At 43.2% G+C, this 22039-nt stretch overlaps 1 protein-coding gene across 2 annotated transcripts in view; it reads right to left on the reverse strand.

The window, feature by feature from the left end:
• LOC140738899 (golgin subfamily B member 1-like) overlaps positions 1-22039 on the reverse strand; it is a 205064-nt gene that overhangs the window by 21746 nt on the left and 161279 nt on the right. For both annotated transcript variants that reach the window (XM_073066900.1, XM_073066901.1), the window contains 6 exons: positions 18979-20896; positions 16896-17074; positions 10775-10910; positions 9524-9664; positions 2684-2827; positions 2167-2264 (listed from right to left, as the gene is read on the reverse strand). In XM_073066900.1, coding sequence (XP_072923001.1) covers positions 2167-2264; positions 2684-2827; positions 9524-9664; positions 10775-10910; positions 16896-17074; positions 18979-20896 — 2616 coding nt within the window. The remainder of the gene's footprint in view (positions 1-2166; positions 2265-2683; positions 2828-9523; positions 9665-10774; positions 10911-16895; positions 17075-18978; positions 20897-22039) is intronic.

Genomic DNA, 22039 nt, shown 5'->3' on the forward strand with positions numbered 1-22039 from the left:
GATAGCCTCCAACTTGATGGCATGACCATTGATGTCTCTAATTTCCGTTAATGCCCCTCCTCCCCTTCTTACCCCATCCCTGACATATTTAGTTGTTTGTTTTTTTTCTCTCTCTCTGCCCATCACTCTGCCTGTTCTCCATCTCCCTCTGGTGCTTCCCCCCGCCCCCTTCTTTCTCCCAAGGCCTTCTGTCCCATGATCCTTTCCCTTCTCCAGCTCTGTATCACTTTCGTCAATCACCTTTCCAGCTCTTAGCTTCATCCCACCCCCTCTGGTCTTCTCCTATCATTTCACATTTCCCCCTCCCCTACTACTTTCAAATCTCTTAGTACCTCTCCTTTCAGTTAGTCCTGACGAAGGGTCTCAGCCCAAAACGTCGACAGTGCTTCTCCTTATAGATGCTGCTTGGCCTGCTGTGTTCCACCAGCATTTTGTGTGTGTTGTTTACACTACATCTGCTGCTGTTCCTTCATCAATGTGTTTAGTCACAACCTCAAAAAATTCAATCAGGCTCATAAGGCACAATCTGCCTTTGACAAAGCCATGCTGATCATATTATGCCTCTCCAAAGGTTTATAAATCCTGCCTCTCAGGATCTTCTTCATCAACTTACCAACCATTGAAGTAAGACTCACTGATCTATAATTTCCTGTGCTGTCTCTACTCCCTTTCTTGAATAAGGGAACAACATCTGCAACCCTCCAATCCTCCAGAACCTCTCCCATCCCCATTGATGATGCAAAGTTCATCGCCAGAGTCTCAGCAATCTCCTCCCTTGCCTCCCACAGAAGCTTGGGGTACATCTCATCCAGTCCCGGTGACTTATCCAACTTTATGCTTTCCAAAAGCTCTAGTACATCCTCTTTCTTAACATATACATGTTCAAGCTTTACAGTCCACTGTAAGTCATCCTTACAATCGCCAAGATCCTTTTCCGTAGTGTATACTGAAGCAAAGTACTTATTACGTACCTCTGCTATCTCCTCCAGTTCCATACACATTTTTCCACTGTCACACTCGATTGGTCCTACTCTCTCATATCTTATCCTCTTGCTCTTCACATACTTGTAGAATGTCTCGGGGTTTTCCTTAATCCTGTCCGCCAAAGGCCTTCTCAGGGCCCCTTCTGGCTCTCCTAATTTCATTCTTAAGCTTCTTCCTGCTAGCCTTATAATCTTCTTGATCTCTATTATTACCTAGTTTTTTGAACCTTTTGTAAACTCTTCCTTCCTTCTTGACTAGATTTACAACAGCCTTTGTATACCACGGTTCCTGTACCTTACCATCCTTTCCCTGTCTCATTGGAATGTACCTATGCAGAACTCCACACAAATATCCCCTGAACATTTGCCACATTTCTTCCATATGTTTCCCTGAGAACATCTGTTTCTAATTTATGCTCCCAAGTTCCAGCCTGATAGCTTCATATTTCCCCTTACTCCAAATAAATGCTTTCCTAACTTGTCTATTCCTATCTCTCTCCAAAGCTATGTGAATTGTGATCACTACCTCCAAAACGCTCTCCCACTGAGAGATCTGACACCTGACCAGGTTCATTTCTCATCTCTAAAGTCATTTCCATCTCTATTTTCCAAAAGGGCACCAGACCTATTCCAGTTCAGGTGCAGCCTGACATATTAGCACAGCTCCTTTTTGTCTCAGCTGCTAACATCCAGTGGAAGGGAATCACCTTGATCCACCCCCTACCATGATCAGCTCTTTTAGCCATGTTTTAATTTTAATCTCCCTAATATGTCATCCTTAAGATAATTTTACATAGGTCAGGAAATAACTCACCTATGACTCTTTTAAGAATTACTCTTAAATTTACATCCAATACCTTTGTGCACCCCTACCCCACAGGACTTATTTTCTTTCTGTTGCTATGGTTATTTACTGCCAATTGCACATCTCTTTCCAAATTCTCCAACCACCTCATGATATTCCCCTTCCTAGCACGTTGGAAGGAACATATTCATCGTGACTCTTATTTGGCTGCAAAAAAGGCACTCAAAGCACTAAATTACCTGCCCATGCCATTTTTCTATTCTTGTCTTGTCTCTTCCCTCTTCCCCTTGAAATTGATGACCGTTCATTAGAATTGGACTACACCTATTTTACAGACAACAATAACACATAAATGAGAGTATTTTTCCCAGATTTTACCTTTGCTTTAGGTGTTTCAGATCTGTTTCTTTAACCTGCAACTCAATTCTGTCCTTCTCCTGAGGGGCACCAGGTGCAGTGTCAACCATGGGCTCTGTCTGAGTGCCAAAGAAAAGCAAAACCGTAAGGAGGGATTAACAAGGACAATAAAGCAACCTAAATGTCACTGCACAACAGCAAGGTAACGTACATCACACCAGTGCACAGTGAATATAAGACATCTTGTAGTCTTATATAGGATAATAGATACACAAAAATTAGTTTCAGGGCTGAACCTATACTAAAAATTAAAGAGGTTTAATATGACAGATACCTTGGTCTGAATTACAGATAACAGTTAAAGGTATTTGAATGGCTTGGATACAAAGTAAAAGATTAACAAGCCAGAAGCTAACAGGTTTGGGAAAGGGTATGGATCAAATTTGCAACATATCCTGAAGAAAATTACACACTGGAGCCCTCCCCAGGATTCATTTATCAAACAATAACCATCATAATGCATCCTCCCTTCACCCACCTTCTCCTCGTCCAGCAGCTGGTGTTCAAGGGTTGCATGATGCAACTGTAACTCACTCAGTCGCTGCTGTGTATCACGCAGGTTCTGTGTTGTGGCCCGCACCTGTGCGGAGAGAGCAATCTTCTCTTCAAACACCATGGACAGCTGCAGATTACAAGGGATAAGACGGGAGAGAAAGAGAAAGTGCACATATCAGTCCACACATGATTATATTATATTGATTACATTCAAAGTGAGAACACTTTGCTATGATCAACAATGAAGCATTCCAAATGCTGCAAATCTGGAAGACAACTTTTTTTATAGTTCATTTTCAGGATGTGAACACAACTCTTCAGACTGGTACTTAGTACTCATCAAAGCCGAGAGATTTAGTAGCTTTAGAGGAAGCATGGTGAGCCAGTGCCTTTGGCGTGAGGGGCTTTTGAGACAGCTGGTACCTTTGGCAGGAGGGGCAAGGAGAGTAAACATCACAGTAGAGTAGTGAAAAGAAGGAGCCACTTCCAATACAGAGGGTCTACAAAGAGATACAGATAGGCTAAATGACTGTGCATGGGTCTGGCAGATGTTATACAATGTTGGCAAATGCAAGGTCATTCACTTTGGAGGGAAAAATGGAAAAGCAAATTATTTAAATGGTAAAAAATTGCAGCATGCAGCTGTGCAAAGGGACTTGGAAGTGCTTGTGCGTGAATCACAAGAGGTTGGTTTGCAGGTACAGCAGGCTATCAAGAAGGCAAATGGAATGTTGGCCTTCATTGCTCTTGGGATTGAATTTAAGAGCAGGGAGGTTATGCTGCAACCGTATAGGGTACTGGTGAGGCCGCACCTGAGGTACTGCGTGCAGTTTTGGTCTCCTTACTTGAGGAAGGATATACTGGCTTTTGAAAAATAACATAGCAAAGATGAGCTGGAAACCGGAGGACTGGGAAGCTTTTAAAGAGCAACAGAAGATAACAAAAAAGGCAATACGCCAAGAAAAAATGAGGTACAAAGGTAATCTAGCCAAGAATATAAAGGAGGATAGTAAAAACTTCTTTAGGTATGTGAATAGCAAAAAAATAGTTAAGACCAAAATTGAGGCAATTGAAGACAGAAACGGGTGAATTTATTATGGGGAACAAGGAAATGGCAGACGAGTTGAATAGGTACTTTGGATCTGTCTTCACTAGGGAAGACACAAACAATCTCCCAGATGTCATAGTGGCCAAAGGAACTAGGATAAAGGATGAACTGAAGAAAATTTATATTAGGCAAGAAACGGTGTTGGATAGACTGTTGAGTCTGAAGGCTGATATGTCCCCGGGACCTGATGGTCTGCATCCCAGGGTACTTGAAGAGGTGGCTCTAGAAATCGTGGACGCATTGGTAATCATTTTCCAATGTTCTATAGATTCAGGAACAGTTCCCGTTGATTGGAGGGTGGCTAATGTTGTCCCACTTTTCAAGAAAGGAGGGAGAGAAAAAACAGGGAATTATAGACCGGTTAGCCTGACGTCAGTGGTGGGAAAGTTGCTGGAGTCAATTATAAAAGAGGAAATTACAACATATTTGGATAGCAGTAGAAGGATCAGTCCGAGTCAGCATGGATTTATGAAGGGAAAATCATGCTTGACTAATCTTCTGGGGTTTTTTGAGGATGTAACTATGAAAATGGACAAGGGGACAGTGGATGTAATGTACCTGGACTTCCAGAAAGCTTTTGATAAAGTCCCACATAGGAGATTAGTGGGCAAAATTAGGGCACATGGTATTGCGGGCAGAGTACTGACATGGATTGAAAATTGGCTGGCTGACAGGAAATAAAGAGTAGTGATTAACGGGTCCCTTTCGGAAAGGCAGGCTGTGACCAGTGGGGTACCGCAAGGTTCGGTGCTGGGACCGCAGCTGTTTACAATAAAAAATTAATGATTTAGATAAAGGGATTAAAAGTAACATTAGCAAATTTGCTGATGACACAAAGCTGGGTGGCAGTGTGAAATGTCAGGAGGATGTTATGAGAATGCAGGGTGACTTGGACAGGTTGGGTGAGTGGGCAAATGTATGGCAGATGCAGTTTAATGTGGATAAATGTGAGGTTATCCACTTTGGTGGTAAGAACAGGAAGGCAGATTACTACCTAAATGGAGTCAAGTTAGGAAAAGGGGAAGTACAACGAGATCTAGGTGTTCTTGTACATCAGTCAATGAAAGCAAGCATGCAGGTACAGCAGACAGTGAAGAAAGCTAATGGCATGCTGGCTTTTATAACAAGAGGAATTGAGTATAGGAGTAAAGAGGTCCTTCTGCAGCTGTACAGGGCCCTGGTGAGACCACACCTGGAGTATTGTGTGCAGTTTTGGTCTCCAAATTTGAGGAAGGACATTCTTGCTATTGAGGGAGTGCAGTGTAGGTTCACAAGGTTCATTCCTGGAATGGCAGGACTGTCATATGTTGAAAGATTGGAGCGACTGGGCTTGTATACACTGGAATTTAGAAGGATGAGAGGGGATTTGATTGAAACATATAAGATTATTAAGGGATTGGACACGCCAGAGGCAGGAAGCATGTTCTGGCTGATGGGCGAGTCCAGAACTAGAGGCCACAGTTTAAGAATAAGGGGTAGGCCATTTAGAACAGAGATGCGGAAAAACTTCTTCACCCAGAGAGTGGTGGATATGTGGAATGCTCTGCCCCAGAAGGCAGTGGAGGCCAAGTCTCTGGATGCATTCAAGAGAGAGTTAGATAGAGCTCTTATAGATAGCGTTGTCAAGGGATATGAGGAGAGGGCAGGAACGGGGTACTGATTGCGTATGATCAGCCATGATCACAGTGAATGGCGGTGCTGGCCAGAAGGGCCGAATGGCCTACTCCTGCACCTACTGTCTATTGAGTCAGTACAGAGGAGGTTCACCAGATTGATTCCAGAGATGAGAAGGTTAGACTATGAAGAGAGATTGAGTCACCTGGGACTGTACTCGCTGGAATTCAGAAGAATGAGAGGAGATCTTATAGAAACATATAAAATTATGAAAGGGATAGATAACATAGAGGCAGGAAAGTTGTTACCACTGGTAGATGCGACTAGAACTAGGGGACACAGCCTCATGATTCAGGGGACACACACAAAATGCTGGTGGAACGCAACAGGCCAGGCAGCATCTATAGGAAGAAGTAGTCACTGCCTGGCCTGCAGTGTTCCACCAGCATTTTGTGTGTGTGTGGTGCTTGAATTTCCAGCATCTGCAGATATCCTCATGTTCAAGATTCAGGGGAGCAGATTTAGGACAGAAATGAGGAGGAACTGCTTTTCTGAGAGAGTGGTGAATCTGTGGAATTCTCTGCCCAATGAAGCAGTGGCAGCTACCTCAGTAAATATATTTAAGACAAGGTTGGATAGATTTTTGCAAAGTAGGGGATTTAAGGGTTATGAGGAAAAGGCAAGTGGATGGAGATGAGTCCATGGCCAGATCAGCCCTGATCTTATTGAACGGTGGAGCAGGCTCAATGGGCCAGATGGCCACTCCTGCTCATATTTCTTATGTACTTATGTTCAATAGTGACAGTTAAATCATATCTTCAGAAGACGAGTTAATACCTCTGAGTAGGCGTGTACTGTTTCTATCAGTTTATCACACTTCCTAATCCCTCTGCAAATAGAAGACACGTTTCCCAAATGGCTCAGTACCAAACAAGTCCAGAAAAATAAAGCCAGGTCCTTACAAGCCAAGTACTTTTACACTTTCATTGTTGCACTAGCAGATTGTTGGGTATGATGTTGTGGCCATCACTGAATCGTGGCTGAAGGATGGTTGGAGTTGGAGGCTGAATGTCCAAGGTTACATATTGTATTGGAGGAATAGGAAGGTAGGCAGAAGGGGTGGGGTGGCTCTGCTGGTAAAGGATAGCATCAAATCTTTAAAAAGATGTTAAATCCTTGTGCATTGAGTTAAGAAACTGCAAGGGTAAAAGGACCCTGATGGCAGATATATATACAGGCCTCCAAACAGTAGCTGGGATGTGGACTACATATTACAATGGGAAATAGAAAAGGCATACCAAGAGGGCAATGTTATGATAATCATGGGAGATTTTAGCATGCAAGTAGATTGGGAAAATCAGGTTGCTAATGGATCTCAAGAGAATGAATTTGCTGAATACCTATGAGATTACTTTTTGGAGCAGTTTGTCATTGAGCCTACTAGGGGATTAGCTAGACTGGATTGGTGTTACATAATGAACTGGAGGCAATTAGGGAGCTTAAGGTAAAGGAATTCGTAGAAGCCAGTGATCACAATATGATTGAATTCAACTTGAAATTTGATAGGGAGAAAGTAAAGTCTGACGTAGTGGTATTTCAGTGGAGTAAAATTACAGTGGTATGATAGAGGAGTTGGCCAAAGTAAATTGGAAGCAGATGCTGGCAGGGATGATAGCAGAGCAACAATGCTGTGAGTTTCTGGGCAAAATAAGGAATGTGCAGAATAGATGTATTTTGAAAACAAAGAAATTTTCAAATGACAAAATAGTACAACTGTGACTGACAAGGGAAGTCAAATCTAATGTAAAAACAAAACAGTGGGCATACAACAAAGCAAAAATTAGTGGGAAGATAGAGGATTGGCAAGCTTTTAAAAACCTACAGAAAGCAACTAAAAGAATCATGAGGATGAAAAAGATGAAATATGAAAGCAATCTAGCAAACAATATCTATGTGAACTGGAAAAGCTTTTTCAAGTATATAAAAATAAAAGAGAGATCAGAGTAGATATAAAACCACTAGAAAATGAGGCCAGAGAAATAATAGTGGGTGACAAGGCAGATGGCAGATAAACTATGTGAGTATTTTGTGTCAGTCTTCACTGTGGAAGACAGTAACAGTGTGCCAGGTGTTGAAGGGTACGGGGAAAGACGTGAATGCAGTTACTATTACAAGGGAGAAGCTGAAAGACCTAAAGATCATAAGACCATAAGACATAGGAGCAGAATGAGGACATTCAGCCCTTCAAGCCTGCTCCACCATTCCATCATGGCTGATCCAGATCCCACTCAACCCCTTGCACCTGCCTTCTCGCCATACCCTTTGATGCCCTGATCGATCAGGAAAATATCAACTTCTGCCTTAAATATACGCACGGACATGGCCTCCACCAGTCTGTAACAGAATATTCCACAGACTTACTACTCTCTGGCTAAAAAATTCCTCCTTACCTCTGTTCTAAATGGTCGCCTCTCAATTTTGAGGCTGTGCCCTCTAGTTCCGGATACCCTCTCCATAGGAAAACTCCTCTCCATATCAACCCTATCTAGTTCTTTCAACATTCAGTAGGTTTCCATGAGATCCCCAGCATTCTTCTAATTTCCAGTGAGTACAGGCCCAAACCTGCCAAATGCTACTCATTTGTTAATCCTTTCATTCCCAGAATCATCCTCATGAACCTCCCCTGGACTCTCTCCAATAAAAACACTTTGGTTCCAGTGATCATAACATCATTAGTTTCAACTTGATCATGGATGAGGCAAACAGGTAGTGAGGTCATGGAACCTATACAGATTGAAGAGGAGGAGGTGCTTGCTATCTTACGACAAATCAGAGTACATAAATCCCCAGGACCTGACAGAGTATTCTCTCGGATCTAGTGTTGAAATTGCAGGGGCCCCAGCAGAAATATTTAAAATGTCAGTATCTACGGGTGAGGTGCTGGAGGATTGGAGGGTAGCTCATGTTGTTTCATTGTTCAAAAAAGGCTCTAAAAGTAATTCAGGAAATTATAGGCCAGTAAGTTTGATGTCGGTAGTAGGTAAATTATTGGAAGGAGTACTAAGAGACAGAATCTACAAGTATTTAGATAGACAGGGACTTATTAGGGAGAGTCAACACGGCTTTGTGCGTGGTAGGTCACGTTTAACAAATCTATTAGAATTTTTCAAGGAGGTTACAAGGAAAGTGAATGAAGGGAAAATTACAAACGTTACTCCACTCTTTAAGAACGGAGGGAGCAGCAGAAAGGAAATTATAGACCAGTTAGCTTGACCTCAGTGGTTAGGAAGATGTTGGAGTTAATTGTTACGGAAGAAGTTATTGAGTACTTGGTAACAGGACAAGATAGGACAAAATCAGCATGGTTTTGGGCTCCTCATCTAAGAAAAGAAATGCTGGCATTTGAGAGGGTTCACAAGAATGAAAAAGTAATCATATGAGGAATATTTTATGGCTCTGGGCTTATACTTGCTGGAATTTAAAAGGATGTGGGGGGGAATCTCATTGAAACCTTTCAAAATGTTGAAAGGGCTAGACAGAGTAGATGTGGAAAGGATGTTTCCCAATGCAGGGGAGCCTCAGGTTAGAGAGGCATACATTTAAAACAGTGATGTAGGGAAATTTCTTTAGCCAGAGGTTGGTCAATTTGTGGAATTTGTTACCACAGGCAGCTAAGGAGGCCAGGTCGCTGGGTGTATTTAAGGCAGAGATTGTTAAGTTCCTGGTTGGCCACAGCATCAAAGGTTGCAGGGAGAAGGCTGGGGAGTGAGGCTGGAGGGAGTGTAAAGGATCAGCCATGATTGAATTGCAGAACAGAGTTGATGGGCCAATTGGCCTGATTCTGCTCCTATGTCTTATGGTCTTAAGTACCAGAAGTTCCAATTAAACCCATGGGCTGAAGAAAGCATAAATAACACCAGATTTGTGCTAAATGGTGCACATAATTTAAAATTAATAGTCCAGAATTTTGAGATGGATTTCCCATTTCCTCTCTCCAGTTTGAGATTAGGATATTCCAGTTTAGATGGGAAAGTTCCCATTGTACTAAAAGGCTCGGCTGGCTCAGTGAAGAGTTCTCATATGTAACCTGTGCACGCTCACCTTGCTGTTGAGTTTCTGGATACGAAGCTCTTTTTGATGCAGCTCTTTTAGGCTGTCATTCAGCTGGCCCTTCAGCTGCCTGTTCTCACTCTGCAGGTCTTCCTTCAGAGACTCGTCTAGGTCAGTTGCTTCTGCTGGTCCCTGTTTGACAGATGCAATATTCTGTTCACTAGTGAGACTCTGAATCACCAGTCTCAGTCTGGTTTGTTCTCCTGAGAGTCTGGAGGTTATTAGCATAAAGTCACACCTTTCAAAGAGAGGCAAAGTAAACTGTCGTAACCACTTTCTTGGACTTACCATCCCTGAATAATGACAAGGTCTCTTTCCCCTTTGGGAAGGATTGGACCATGGTAGGCTAGCAATCCATAGAAACCTGCTGTTTTTTCAGCACTAATTCCAAGAGATCACACACCACACATCCAGGAAGTGAGGGTCAACATTGTCACCAAGGGCACTGCAGACAACAGCAGTCCATGGAGCTATTGGAGTTTGATCAGAACTGATTCATATGACTTTGGAAACATGGCACTTCCATACTGCAGCACAGTCCAGGGATTAATGTTAGAACAGCCAGCCTGTCCTTTATTCCCTCAGTATGGCACCTGCCAAGATACTACACAGAAAGCTGGTCCCAAACACTACAGCCCAAGGCAAATAAGCAAATTGGCCCAAAATTAGCTTGGTTACTGTAGACAGATGGTAATAGTTGAGGCTTGCTTTTGTTATTTAGCCTGTGACCAGCAAAGGAGATTCACTAGAACGTTGCTTGTGAAGAAATGTTTCAATGAGGATCGCCTGGGTTTGTTTTCTTTGGAGTGGAAATGTCTGAGGGAGCAATCTGATACAGGTGCACAATAACTTTGAGGGGTATATGAAGGATAAGGATAAGTAAACTTCGCTCCATAACAGAAAGACGTGGGTTTAAGGAAGGAGTAAAAGATTTAGAGGGGATATAAGAAGAATTTATTTCCCTACGAAGGAGATGATTGCATTTGGAACAACCTGCTTGAAGGTGTTGTAGAAGTAGAGTCTCTAAAAAACATTCAATAAGTATCTCGGTGAGCCAAGGCATATAAGGCTACAGATCAAGTGCTGGTAAATGGCATTAATATGGATGAGTACTTGATAGTCAGTGCAGACAATGTGGGCCAAACAGGGCTGTATGACTCCATGGTATAAAGGCGAGGAAATAACTTATTTCCCAGGCCAGCATCAGTTAGCAGACTAAGAAAGATTAACCCCGGTTGGTACCTGCTGCATCAACTTCAGCCTCATCTCCTGGCACATGCTCTGAAGCTCGTGGATCTGTTTGTCCTTATCCGATACAGCAATCAGATACTGTTCCTTTAGCCTCTCACTCTGTGCAGCATAAGACATTTTCTCAGACCTGCAACACATAGCAATGGAATTTCATACATGGGATAAAATCCATGAAACTGGTTAAGTCTGATCCTTTCTTTCAATGGCATCTATTGGTTTTCCATTCTTTCACTGTCTATGGATATTCAGTCTAAAATAGCAGGCAGCTGGCCGGCGGTATAATGGCATCAGCATCGGGTTTTGAGTCAAAAGATCCGGAGTTCAAATCCAGCCGGCTGCTTGCATGCTTTCCATCCACGCTGGGTTGAGTGTCAAGCTAGCAACTCAGCCTGGTAAAAGAGTCAAATGCTACGGAAATGGCAAAAATCCTACTTGATATGCCACTTCCAGGACAGCGGCGACACGCGGCGCATGTGGAAGGGCATCCAGGACATCATCACCTGACTGTACGGGTGATGCCTCCCTCCCAGATGCGCTGAATAACTTCCACACCCGTTTTGAGGTGGAAAATGACATGGCAGCGAGGAAATCCACCCCTCCACAAATGATCAGGTGCTGTGTCTCACTGTGGCCGATGTGAGAAGAACCCTGTGCAGGGTCAACCCACAGAAGGCTGCTGGACCAGACAACATTCCTGGTAGAGTGCTCAGCGGATGTGCAGACCAGCTAGCAGATGTTCTGACATCTTCAACATCTCCCTGAGCAGCACCACTGTTCCAACATGCTTGAAGGCCACCATTATCGTCCCCGTCCTGAAGAAGTCTTCAGTGTCCTGCCTAAATGACTACCGTCCCGTTGTACTCACATCCATCATCATGAAGTGTTTCGAGAGGCTCGTCATGAGGATGAGGCATAACAAGACCCTGCTGCCCCCCTCACTGGACCCCCTGAAGTTTGCGTACTATCCCAACTGCTCAAGAGACGATGCCATTGCCATCACCCTCCACCTGGCCCTAACCCACCTGGACAAAAAAGACACATGTTCGAATGCTGTTCACAGACTTTAGTTCAGCATTCAACGCAATCATCCCTCAGAAACTGATTGGAAAGCTGAGCCTACTGGGCCTGAACACCTCCCTCTGCAACTGGATCCTAGACTTCCTGACTAGGGGACCTCAGTCAGTCCGGATTGGGAGCAGCATCTCTAACACCATCACACTAAGCACGGGCCCCCCACAGGGCTGTGTGTTCAGTCCACTGCTGTTCACTCTGCAGACCCACGACTGTGCTGCAACACACAGCTTGAACCACATCATCAAGTTCGCCGATGACACAACCGTGGTGGGTCTCATCAGCAAGAATGACGAGTCAGCTTACAGAGAGGAGGTGCAGCGGCTAACGGACTGGTGCACAGCCAACAATCTGTCTCTGAATGTGAACAAAACAAAAGAGATGGTTGTTGACTTCAGGAGGGCACGGAGCAACCACTCCCTGCTGAACATCGACGGCTCCTCAGTTGAGATCGTTAAGGGCACCAAATTTCTTGGTGTACACCTGGAGGAAAATCTCACCTGGTCCCTCAACACCAGCTCCATAGCAAAGAAAGCCCAGCAGCGTCTCTACTTTCTGCAAAGGCTGAGGAAAGTCCATCTCCCACCCCCCATCCTCATCACAATCTACAGGGGTTGTACTGAGAGCATCCTGAGCAGCTGCATCACTGCCTGGTTTGGAAATTGCACCATCTCGGATCGTAAGACCCTGCAGTGGATAGTGAGGTCAGCTAAGAAGATCATCTGGGTCTCTCTTCCCGCCATCACTGACATTTACACTACACATTGCATCCGCAAAGCAAACAGCACTATGAAGGACCCCACGCACCCCTCATACAAACTCTTCTCCCTCCTGCCATCTGGGAAAAGGCACTGAAGCATTTGGGCTCTCACGACCAGACTATGCAACAGTTTCTTCCCCCAAGCTATCAGACTCCTCAATACCCAGAGCCTGGACTGACACCTTATGCCTGCAATGTTTTGTGTACTTTATGCAGTCCTGGGTAGGTCTGTAGTCTTGTGTGGTTTTTTTTTCCGTGTTGTTTTTTTATATAGCTCAGTCTAGTTTTTGTACTGTGCCATGTAACACCATGGTCCTGAAAAATGGTTGTCTCATTTTTACCATGTACTGTACCAGCAGTTATGGTCAAAATGACAATAAAAAGTGACTTGTCTTGACTTGATTAGGCGCAAAAAGGACATAAAACAACAAAATAACAGGCATACAAAAAAGCTGGATGAACTCAGCAGGTCGGGCAGCATCCGTTGAAAGAAGCAGTCAACGTTTCGGGTGAAACCCTTCATCAGGACTAAAGAAGCAGGGGGCAGAGGCCCTATAAAGAAGGTGGAGAGAGGGTGGAAAACCAATCAGAGGAAAGATCAAGGGGTGGGGGAGGGGAAGCAGTGAGGGATAAGCAGGAGAGGTGAAGAAGGAATCAAAGGGGAAAGCACTATGGGTAGTAGAAGAAGGCAGAGTCATGAGAGGTGATAAGCAGCTAGAACAGGAGACAGAGTAGAGGTGGGATGGGGAAGAGAGAGGGAGGGAATTGCTAGAAGAGGAGACAGAGTAGAGGTGGGATGGGGAAGGGAGAGGGAGGGAATTCCCTCCCTCTCCCTTCCCCATCCCACCTTTACTCTGTCTTCTCTTCTAGCTGCCTATCACCTCTCATGAGGTCACAGATCTGTCACTGACAGATGTGTCCAGGATGGATTCCTGTCGCAGTATGTTGACAGGCCAACTAAGGGGAATGTCATACTAGATCTAGTATTAGGTAACGAACCAGTTCAGGTCACAGATCTGTCAGTGGGTGAGCATCTGGGGGACAGTCATCACCGCTCCCTAACCTTTAGCATTATCATGGAAAAGGATAGAATCAGAGAGGACAGGAAAATTTTTAATTGGGGAAGGGCAAATTGTGAGGCTATATGGCTAGAACTTGCAGGTGTGAATTGGGATGATGTTTTTGCAGGGAAACGTACTATGGACATGTGGTCGATGTTTAGGGATATCTTGCAGGATGTTAGGGATAAATTTGTCTCAGTGAGGAAGATAAAGAATGGTAGGGTGAAGGAACCATGGGTGACAAGTGAAGTGGAAAATCTAGTCAGGTGGAAGAAGGCAGCATACATGAGGTTTAGGAAGCAAGGATCAGATGGGTCTATTGAGGAATATATGGTAGCAAGAAAGGAGCTTAAGAAGGGGCTGAGAAGAGCAAGAAGGGGGCATGAGAAGGCCTTGGCGAGTAGGGTAAAGGAAAATCCAAAAGCATTCTTCAATTATGTGAAGAACAAAAGGATGACAGGAGTGAAGGTAGGACAGATTAGAGATAAAGTGGGAAGATGTACCTGGAGGCTGTGGAAGTGAGTGAGGTCCTCAATGAATACTTTTCTTCAGTATTCACCACTGAGAGGGAACTTGATGACGGTGAGGACAATATGAGTGAGGTTGATGTTCTGGAGCATGTTGATATTAAGGGAGAGGAGGTGTTGGAGTTGTTAAAATACATTAGGACGGTTAAGTCCCCGGGGCCTGATGGAATATTCCCCAGGCTGCTCCACGAGGCAAGGGAAGAGATTGCTGAGCCTCTGGCTAGGATCTTTATGTCCTCGTTGTCCACGGGAATGGTACAGGAGGATTGGAGGGAGGCGAATGTTGTCCCCTTGTTCAAAAAAGGTATTAGGGATAGTCCAGGTAATTATAGACCAGTGAGCCTTATGTCTGTGGTGGGAAAGCTGTTGGAAAAGATTCTTAGAGATAGGATCTATGGGCATTTAGAGAATCATGGTCTGATCAGGGACAATCAGCATGGCTTTGTGAAGGGCAGATCGCGCCTAACAAGCCTGACAGAGTTCTTTGAGGAGGTGACCAGGCATATAGATGAGGGTAGTGCAGTGGATGTGATCTACATGGATTTTAGTAAGGCATTTGACAAGGTTCCACATGGTAGACTTATTCAGAAAGTCAGAAGGCATGGGATCCAGGGAAGTTTGGCCAGGTGGATTCAGAATTGGCTTGCCTGCAGAAGGCAGAGGGTCATGGTGGAGGGAGTACATTCAGATTGGAGGGTTGTGACTAATGGTGTCCCACAAGGATCTGTTCTGGGACCTTTACTTTTTGTGATTTTTATTAATGACCTGGGTGTGGGGGTAGAAGGGTGGGTTGGCAAGTTTGCAGACGACACAAAGGTTGGTGGTGTTGTAGATAGTGTAGAGCAGGGGTGTCAAACTCATTTTAGGTCACGGGCCGGATTGAGCAAAATGCAGCTTTATGCGGGCCGGATCAGTCGGACACGTGCGAACGCAGCTTTCTTTGCCTCCGTTTTTTCAGCCTGCTCTCATGTGTCTCAGTCTCTGCTATAACTACAAAGTGTTTCACTTTACAAATTCCGTTTCTTATGAAGAAGACTGCTGAACAAGACTGCCGAATAAACACTAAAAACCCTGAAAACCTGGTACCTGAATAAACTCAGCATTAGCCATATCATACGCCATAGGCGCTTCGATTACTGGGGCCAGCTTTAATAGTAATTAGATATTATCTCGCGGGCCAAAGATAATTCCACCGCGGGCCGGATTTGGCCCGCGAGCCTTGAGTTTGACATATATGGTGTAGAGGATTGTCAAAGATTGCAGAGAGACATTGATAGGATGCAGAAGTGGGCTGATAAGTGGCAGATGGAGTTCAACCCGGAGAAGTGTGAGGTGGTACACTTTGGAAGGACAAACTCCAAGGCAGAGTACAAAGTAAATGGCAGGATACTTGGTAGTGTGGAGGAGCAGAGGGATCTGGGGGTACATGTCCACAGATCCCAGAAAGTTGCCTCACAGGTAGATAGGATAGTTAAGAAAGCTTATGGGGTGTTAGCTTTCATAAGTCGAGGGATAGAGTTTAAGAGTCGCGATGTAATGATGCAGCTCTATAAAACTCTAGTTAGGCCACACTTAGAGTACTGTGTCCAGTTCTGGTTGCCTCACTATAGGAAGGATGTGGAAGCATTGGAAAGGGTACAGAGGAGATTTACCAGGATCATGCCTGGTTTAGAGAGTATGGATTATGATCAGAGATTAAGGGAGCTAGGGCTTTAACTCTTTGGATAGAAGGAGGATGAGAGGAGACATGATAGAGGTGTACAAGATATTAAGAGGAATAGACAGAGTGGACAGCCAGCGCCTCTTCCCCAGGGCACCATTGCTCAGTACAAGAGGACATGGCTTTAAGGTAAGGGGAGGGAAGTTCAAGAGGGATATTAGAAGAAGGTTTTTCACTCAGAGAGTGGTTGGTGCGTGGAATGCACTGCCCGAGTCAGTGGTGGAGGCAGATATACTAGTGAAGTTTAAGAGACTACTAGACAGGTATATGGAGGAATTTAAGGTGGAAGGTGATATGGGAGGCAGGGGTTGAAGGTCAGCACAACATTGTGGGCTGAAGGGCCTGTAATGTGCTGTACTATTCTATGTTCTATGACTCTGCCTTCTTCTACTTCTTCATAGTGCTTTCCCCTTAGATTCCTTCTTCACCTCTCCTGCCTATCCCCTCCCTGCTTCCCCTCCCCCACCCCTTGATCTTTCCTCTGATTGGTTTTCCACCCTCTGCCCACCTTCTTTATAGGGCCCCTGCCCCCTCCTTCTTTAGTCCTGACGAAGGGTTTCGACCCGAAACGTTGACTGCTTCTATCAACGGATGCTGCCCGACCTGCTGAGTTCATCCAGCTTTTTCGTGCTGGATTTGACCACAGTATCTGCAGTGCACTTTGTGTTTAAAATAGTAGGCATCTGCTTATACAACTGTTCAATGCACTTTAAAATAACAATGTGAATATTAAAGAAAATCTTGGGAGGACTAAATACAATGTACACATTTCAAAGCAGCATCAAACATTAGGGCAACAGAATGAGATATTTAGTCCAGCTCAAGCTGACCAAACACTACGCCTCGATTAAGATAACCATAGGTAGATATTTTGTTGCTCATGCCTACGATTTTACTGTCACAAGAAAACCAAAAATGTGAGACAGCTGGAAGCAGCATCACAAATGAAAGGAGGAAATTATCAAATAATTACCTTAAGTGTCCCAATTCTTCTTGGCAGGTACTATATTCTTGCTTCAGTTGCTCTTGGGTTACTTCATAATTAGCTATCTGGTGCTTTTGGCTTTCCAGCTGAGCCTGAAGCTGTGATATTTCAGCCGTCTCCTCCCCAATTCTCATATACTGTTGCTGCAGACTTCTCAATTCCTTCAGCTGCAGCCAAAATTGGGGGAAGTGGAACAACAAAAAACATTGCAGAGGAGGGTTAGGTGTCAAGAGTGGAGGTGACCAACACAACATTAGGACTATGACATCTTGGGACAGGCCAAGAAGTGAAGCAGAATGCATGGCCCCAGCATTGTAGAGGTACATTGCAAGGGTGGGTAAGACATTCCAGGGTTTTGGTAATATAGGGCAACATCATCCCTTTGGCCTGTAAATTTTACGAGTCCAAGTTTCCATCTAGCTGGTTTCTCTCCTACTATTCTCAGCCATGGTTGTTAGTTTTCAGGAGTTTTTTTCAATATAGTGTGGTGGAGGGGGATAGCAGGTGGAGTTTGTGTCAGGAAATCCACATCTTTTTTGCATCTTGAATAAAATACTTGCATTTTTAGGTTTTATTGGCAAAACAATGAAAAGATTTCCACAACCTTATCAGAACAATGAGGGATCAAAAATAATGAATAGCTTTGCCAAAAACCCCAACTCCAGAGAATTTTTAAGAAATATTTGACAGCAACTCCCAAACATTTACAGATACATTTAAGTGATAATCTAAACAAAAATTACAAATGCTGTAAATCTAAAATGAAAACGAAATGCTGTAAATACAGGCAGCACCTGTGGGGAAAGGAACAGAGTTAACATTTCAGGCTGAAGAGCATGTTAGGAGATGAGGCTGAAGACCTGAAATATTGATTGCCTTCTCACAGATGTAGCCTAACCTGCTGAGTATTTCCAGCATTTCTATTTTTATATTATAAGTACAGTGGATTCCAGTTAATTAGGCCATCAGTTCATCGATGCAGCTGCTTTTTTGGGACTACTCTTAAAGATCAAAAACTAATCGAGAAAAGAGCCAGGGTTCCCTTTGGTTATTTGGGACAGGAGACTGTTGCCAAACAGTTTCTAACTAGCACCAGTCGTGTGCACTTGCATGGCTGTTAAGACACTACACTGTGCTTAGAGCGAACAGCTTTTAAATAGCATTAGTTGCATATGCTTGTGTTCAAAAAACAGTGATTTTTGTCCACTGATAGTTGGTGAGAAATAAGCAGCAAGACAATTCAGAATTGTTTTACTCATTATGGTTTCAAGCATTCAGGCTTGGAGATGCCAGAAATGGCCAGGAGTGAAAGTGAAATGATTTCACTACTTCAGTAAATTAGGAACAAAGAAGAATTTGAAGGTATTGACAACCATCTTGAATGTTACAATAAAAAATGAAGATCTGGAGGATGAAATTGTCAAAGGCATTGTATGAAGGCAGTTCATTAATCTAGGGGCTGCAGTGACTTATTCATTTACAGTCAAAAGAAGATAGCAGTGTACACAGGATGAATTCCTCAATTGATAACTATTATAAAATAATAAGATATACGAGCAGAATTAGACCATTTGGCCCATTGAGTCTGCTCCGCCATTTCTTCATGGCTGATCCAATATCCTGCCTTCTCCATGTATCCTTTCATGCCCTGACCAATTATGAACTAACACACAATTTTATAGTACTTTAGTGGCATTGGTAGTGTTCTAATTCATTCTGTATTTCATTTAAAAGTTATTCAAAAGCATAATTTGTTACTGAGTTAAAAGGTAGTTTATCTTTTAATACCTTTTTAATTATTTGCAAGAAACTTCAGCTAATGTACAGCAAATGGCAATGTGGAGGAAGTATTTAATCACAAGGATGAAATTTTAAAATTATAGCATTACTGGTCAGGAAACAGCCAGGAAGCTGAAGAGAGGAATGGGTGAAGGAATAATATAAAATTGGGATATGTACAGCTGAGCTCTGGACTCAAGACAGTGAGGAGGACAGCTGAAAAGCAAATAGATAACATACAAGTTGAAAATCTGGCACATTTAAAGTTGAGTGTGACAGAAATCATAGTTACCAGTCTATCTCGATCATTCTGCAATGAAGACAGAGCATTTTTCAAGCTCTGCACCTCGCCTGGATTTGAAGGCGATGTCTGCTTTGCTTCATGAACCTTTTTGGTTTTGGCCACTTCATCTATCAGTCTGTCCCTCTCATCCTGTAGTGTCATCACAGTCTTGGAAAATGATTTTAACTGAATGGCTGAACTTTCCAGTTCTAAGGTTAATTCGTGCACAACTTGTTGTTTAGAAGCAAGTTGTGTGTTCATTTCATCAATGCGGGCCAACAGGCTGTCTTCAATGGTATTGTTCTTCCAAGCAGACAACTCTGTGGAGAGTCGGTTGTTCTCCTCCACCAATTCTGAACATTGGGATTTGGATTGGGATAGCTCCTGGTACAATTCTTCACTCCTGTTCCTCTCCACCTCTAAATCGGATACATATTTGCTCTGCAATTTCTCAAACTGGACCAGGAGATCATCTCGGTCGTTCTGCAAGGAACTCATGGCTTTTCCAAAAGACCGGTTCTGCCCCTGGAGTTGATCAATGTTTTCTAATGCTTCTCGCAATCTCTGCTCAGTCTCCATAAGGTCCTTTGCCAGTTCAGCCACTCTTTCTTCTGCTATCTCTGTTTCATTTCTCATGATGCCTGCACTATGGTGCAAATTCTCGAGTTCCTTCTCATATTTGGCTTTGGTGTCAATGAGCTTATGCCTTGTTTCTTCTTCAACCTCTACTCTTTTCAGCTCAAGCTCAGCTACTTTTTCCTGTGCAGAGGAGAGATCAGTAGTCAGTTTCTCTACCTCCATTAACTTTTCATCCAGTTGCTTCTGAAGCATCTGAACAGGCCCACCATTTCTTAAATTTTCTACCTCATTCTTCAGTTCATCGGTGATTTTCTCAGCCAACTGTAACTGTTCAGTTTGTTTCTGCTTCTCTTCTTTCAGTGTTTCATTTTCCTGCTCAAGTTCTTTTGACTTTGTCTCCATAATAGCTTTCTCATTTTCCAATGCCCTGATTCTCTCAAGTTGAGTTTTTTCTAACTGTTTATGCTGAGAATCTTTCAGTAAAATAACTTGATTGAGATCTTCCCTGTATCTCACAAGCTGTGCATTGAGTTTGGCATTTTCTGAATTCAGATCATCCCTCTGTCCTTGTTGGCTCCTGAATTCATTCTTCAGTTTGTTGTTCTCAGTGGCAGCCTCCTGAATCAGCTGATCTTTCTCGACAATCACATCGATGTGCCTTTGCTCCAGCTGTTTGTAGTCACTCAGTACTCTCTCTCGGTCATTCTGGAGAGATGCCATGGACTTTGTTAATGACTCCAGCTTGACCTTGTTCTGCTTTAATTCCTCCTCAGTTTGCCTCAACTTTGCATCCAGATCTTCAGTTTCCTGCTGCAGTTTTCTGATTGCCAGCTCTCCTTCTAATTTCTCCTTTGCTAACTGTTTAACCTGCCTCTCCCAGTCCCCTCGTTCTTCAGCATGCTGTTGCTGGGCGTCAGCTATGGCACTGACAACAGCCTCCTCTTTTTCTGCCAACAGTGTAACAATCTTTTCTTCCTTTTCTCCAGTCTCTTCATGGAGCTTCTCCATTAACGCTTTGGAGTTTTGGAGATCGGACTTGAGTTGTTCGCAGGTTAGCATATAATTCTGTACCTCTGCCTCTCGCTTGCTCAGGTTTTTCTCAAGGTCCCCTTTGGTCACTTCCGATTTCTCCAGAGAATTGTTCAAATCAGCAATCTGTCCTTTTAGGCTCTTAGTTTCTTCCGATAACTTCAATAGCTCATTCTGAGAATCCTTGTGCAGCTTCTGGAATTCCTCTGATCTTGAGAAGAGTTGTCTGTTTTCTTCCTGAACTTTTTGCATCATTTGCCTCCAATTCTCTTCTTCAATCTTGAACTTTGATTCCCATTCCTGCTCACTGTGTTCCATCCTAGAAAAAGGATTCACAATATAGTATCATTACAGAAAATACTGGCGATAGTCAGGAGTTCAGGGGGCATCTGTAGGGAGAGGACACAAGAGTGCATGAGTTAATGTTTTAGGTCAACGATGACAAAAGATAAAAGGTCATCAACCTGAAACATTAACACACTGCTTCTCTAAAAATGTGGCAGTGAAATTTAGACATTTTCAGTTAAGCCCAGTTTACCCTCAAACTTTTTCAAAAATCATTTGTCCAAGAGAAGCAAAAATGCAGAGATCTAAAATCACAAAAGAATGTGAAATTCCAGATCATTATGAATTGATTATTAGGTCAATGTTGAAATTAAAAGAAGAGTTTAAAAATCACTGCCACTGTACAATCTGATATTTAATTTGTGACGTACAGTTAAATAAACAGCTTCAGAGCTTGACTGGAAAATGTCAACTCTGTTTAATTTGGTATAAACTGCACATCCAAAACAAAATCACTTGATATCAACCCTAATTCACAGCAATTCTGCCAAATGCACCTTTTTATTGTATGAGACTTGTTCTTATTTTCAGACATACTTCTCACTCCTTTTCCTTGATCTCTTGGTATCAAATAGGATACATTCCCAACTAAATGAATGGGTCCTTATTCTTGCAATTTATCTTTAATAACATACAGAAATTGCTGGAGAAACTTAGCAGGTTAGGAATGGGGGGGGGGGGTCCTTTCCAATCCTGAACAAGGGTCTCGCCCAGAAATGTCAAGTTTTTGTTCATTTTCATAGATACTGCCTGTCCTGCTGAGTTCCTCCACCATTTTGTTTATGTTGCTTTGAATTTCCAGCATCTGAAGAATTTCTTGTGTTTATCTTTAATAAACTGTAACCTGGTAACTCAGTCTTTATAATCAAAGATACAATGAACATCATTCAAAAGAAAAGATATATCGGATGGGGGTGGGGTGGGAATTAAACACCATTTTTGTATCAATGCTGAAGTGGATTATTTTCATATTTACAAAGGGAGTGGCTGTCGATAGTGGATGCACATTTGTATAACCCTTACACTCCAGAGAAGTAGCAAATTATAAAACTGCCAATTTGATACCCTTATCCAAAGAAGATAGAAGATACAAGATTCTTAGGGAGTACGAAAGTAA

This window comes from Hemitrygon akajei, chromosome 14 (genome assembly GCF_048418815.1).
Source record: "Hemitrygon akajei chromosome 14, sHemAka1.3, whole genome shotgun sequence".
In the NCBI taxonomy this organism is placed as follows: Eukaryota; Metazoa; Chordata; class Chondrichthyes; order Myliobatiformes; family Dasyatidae; genus Hemitrygon; species Hemitrygon akajei.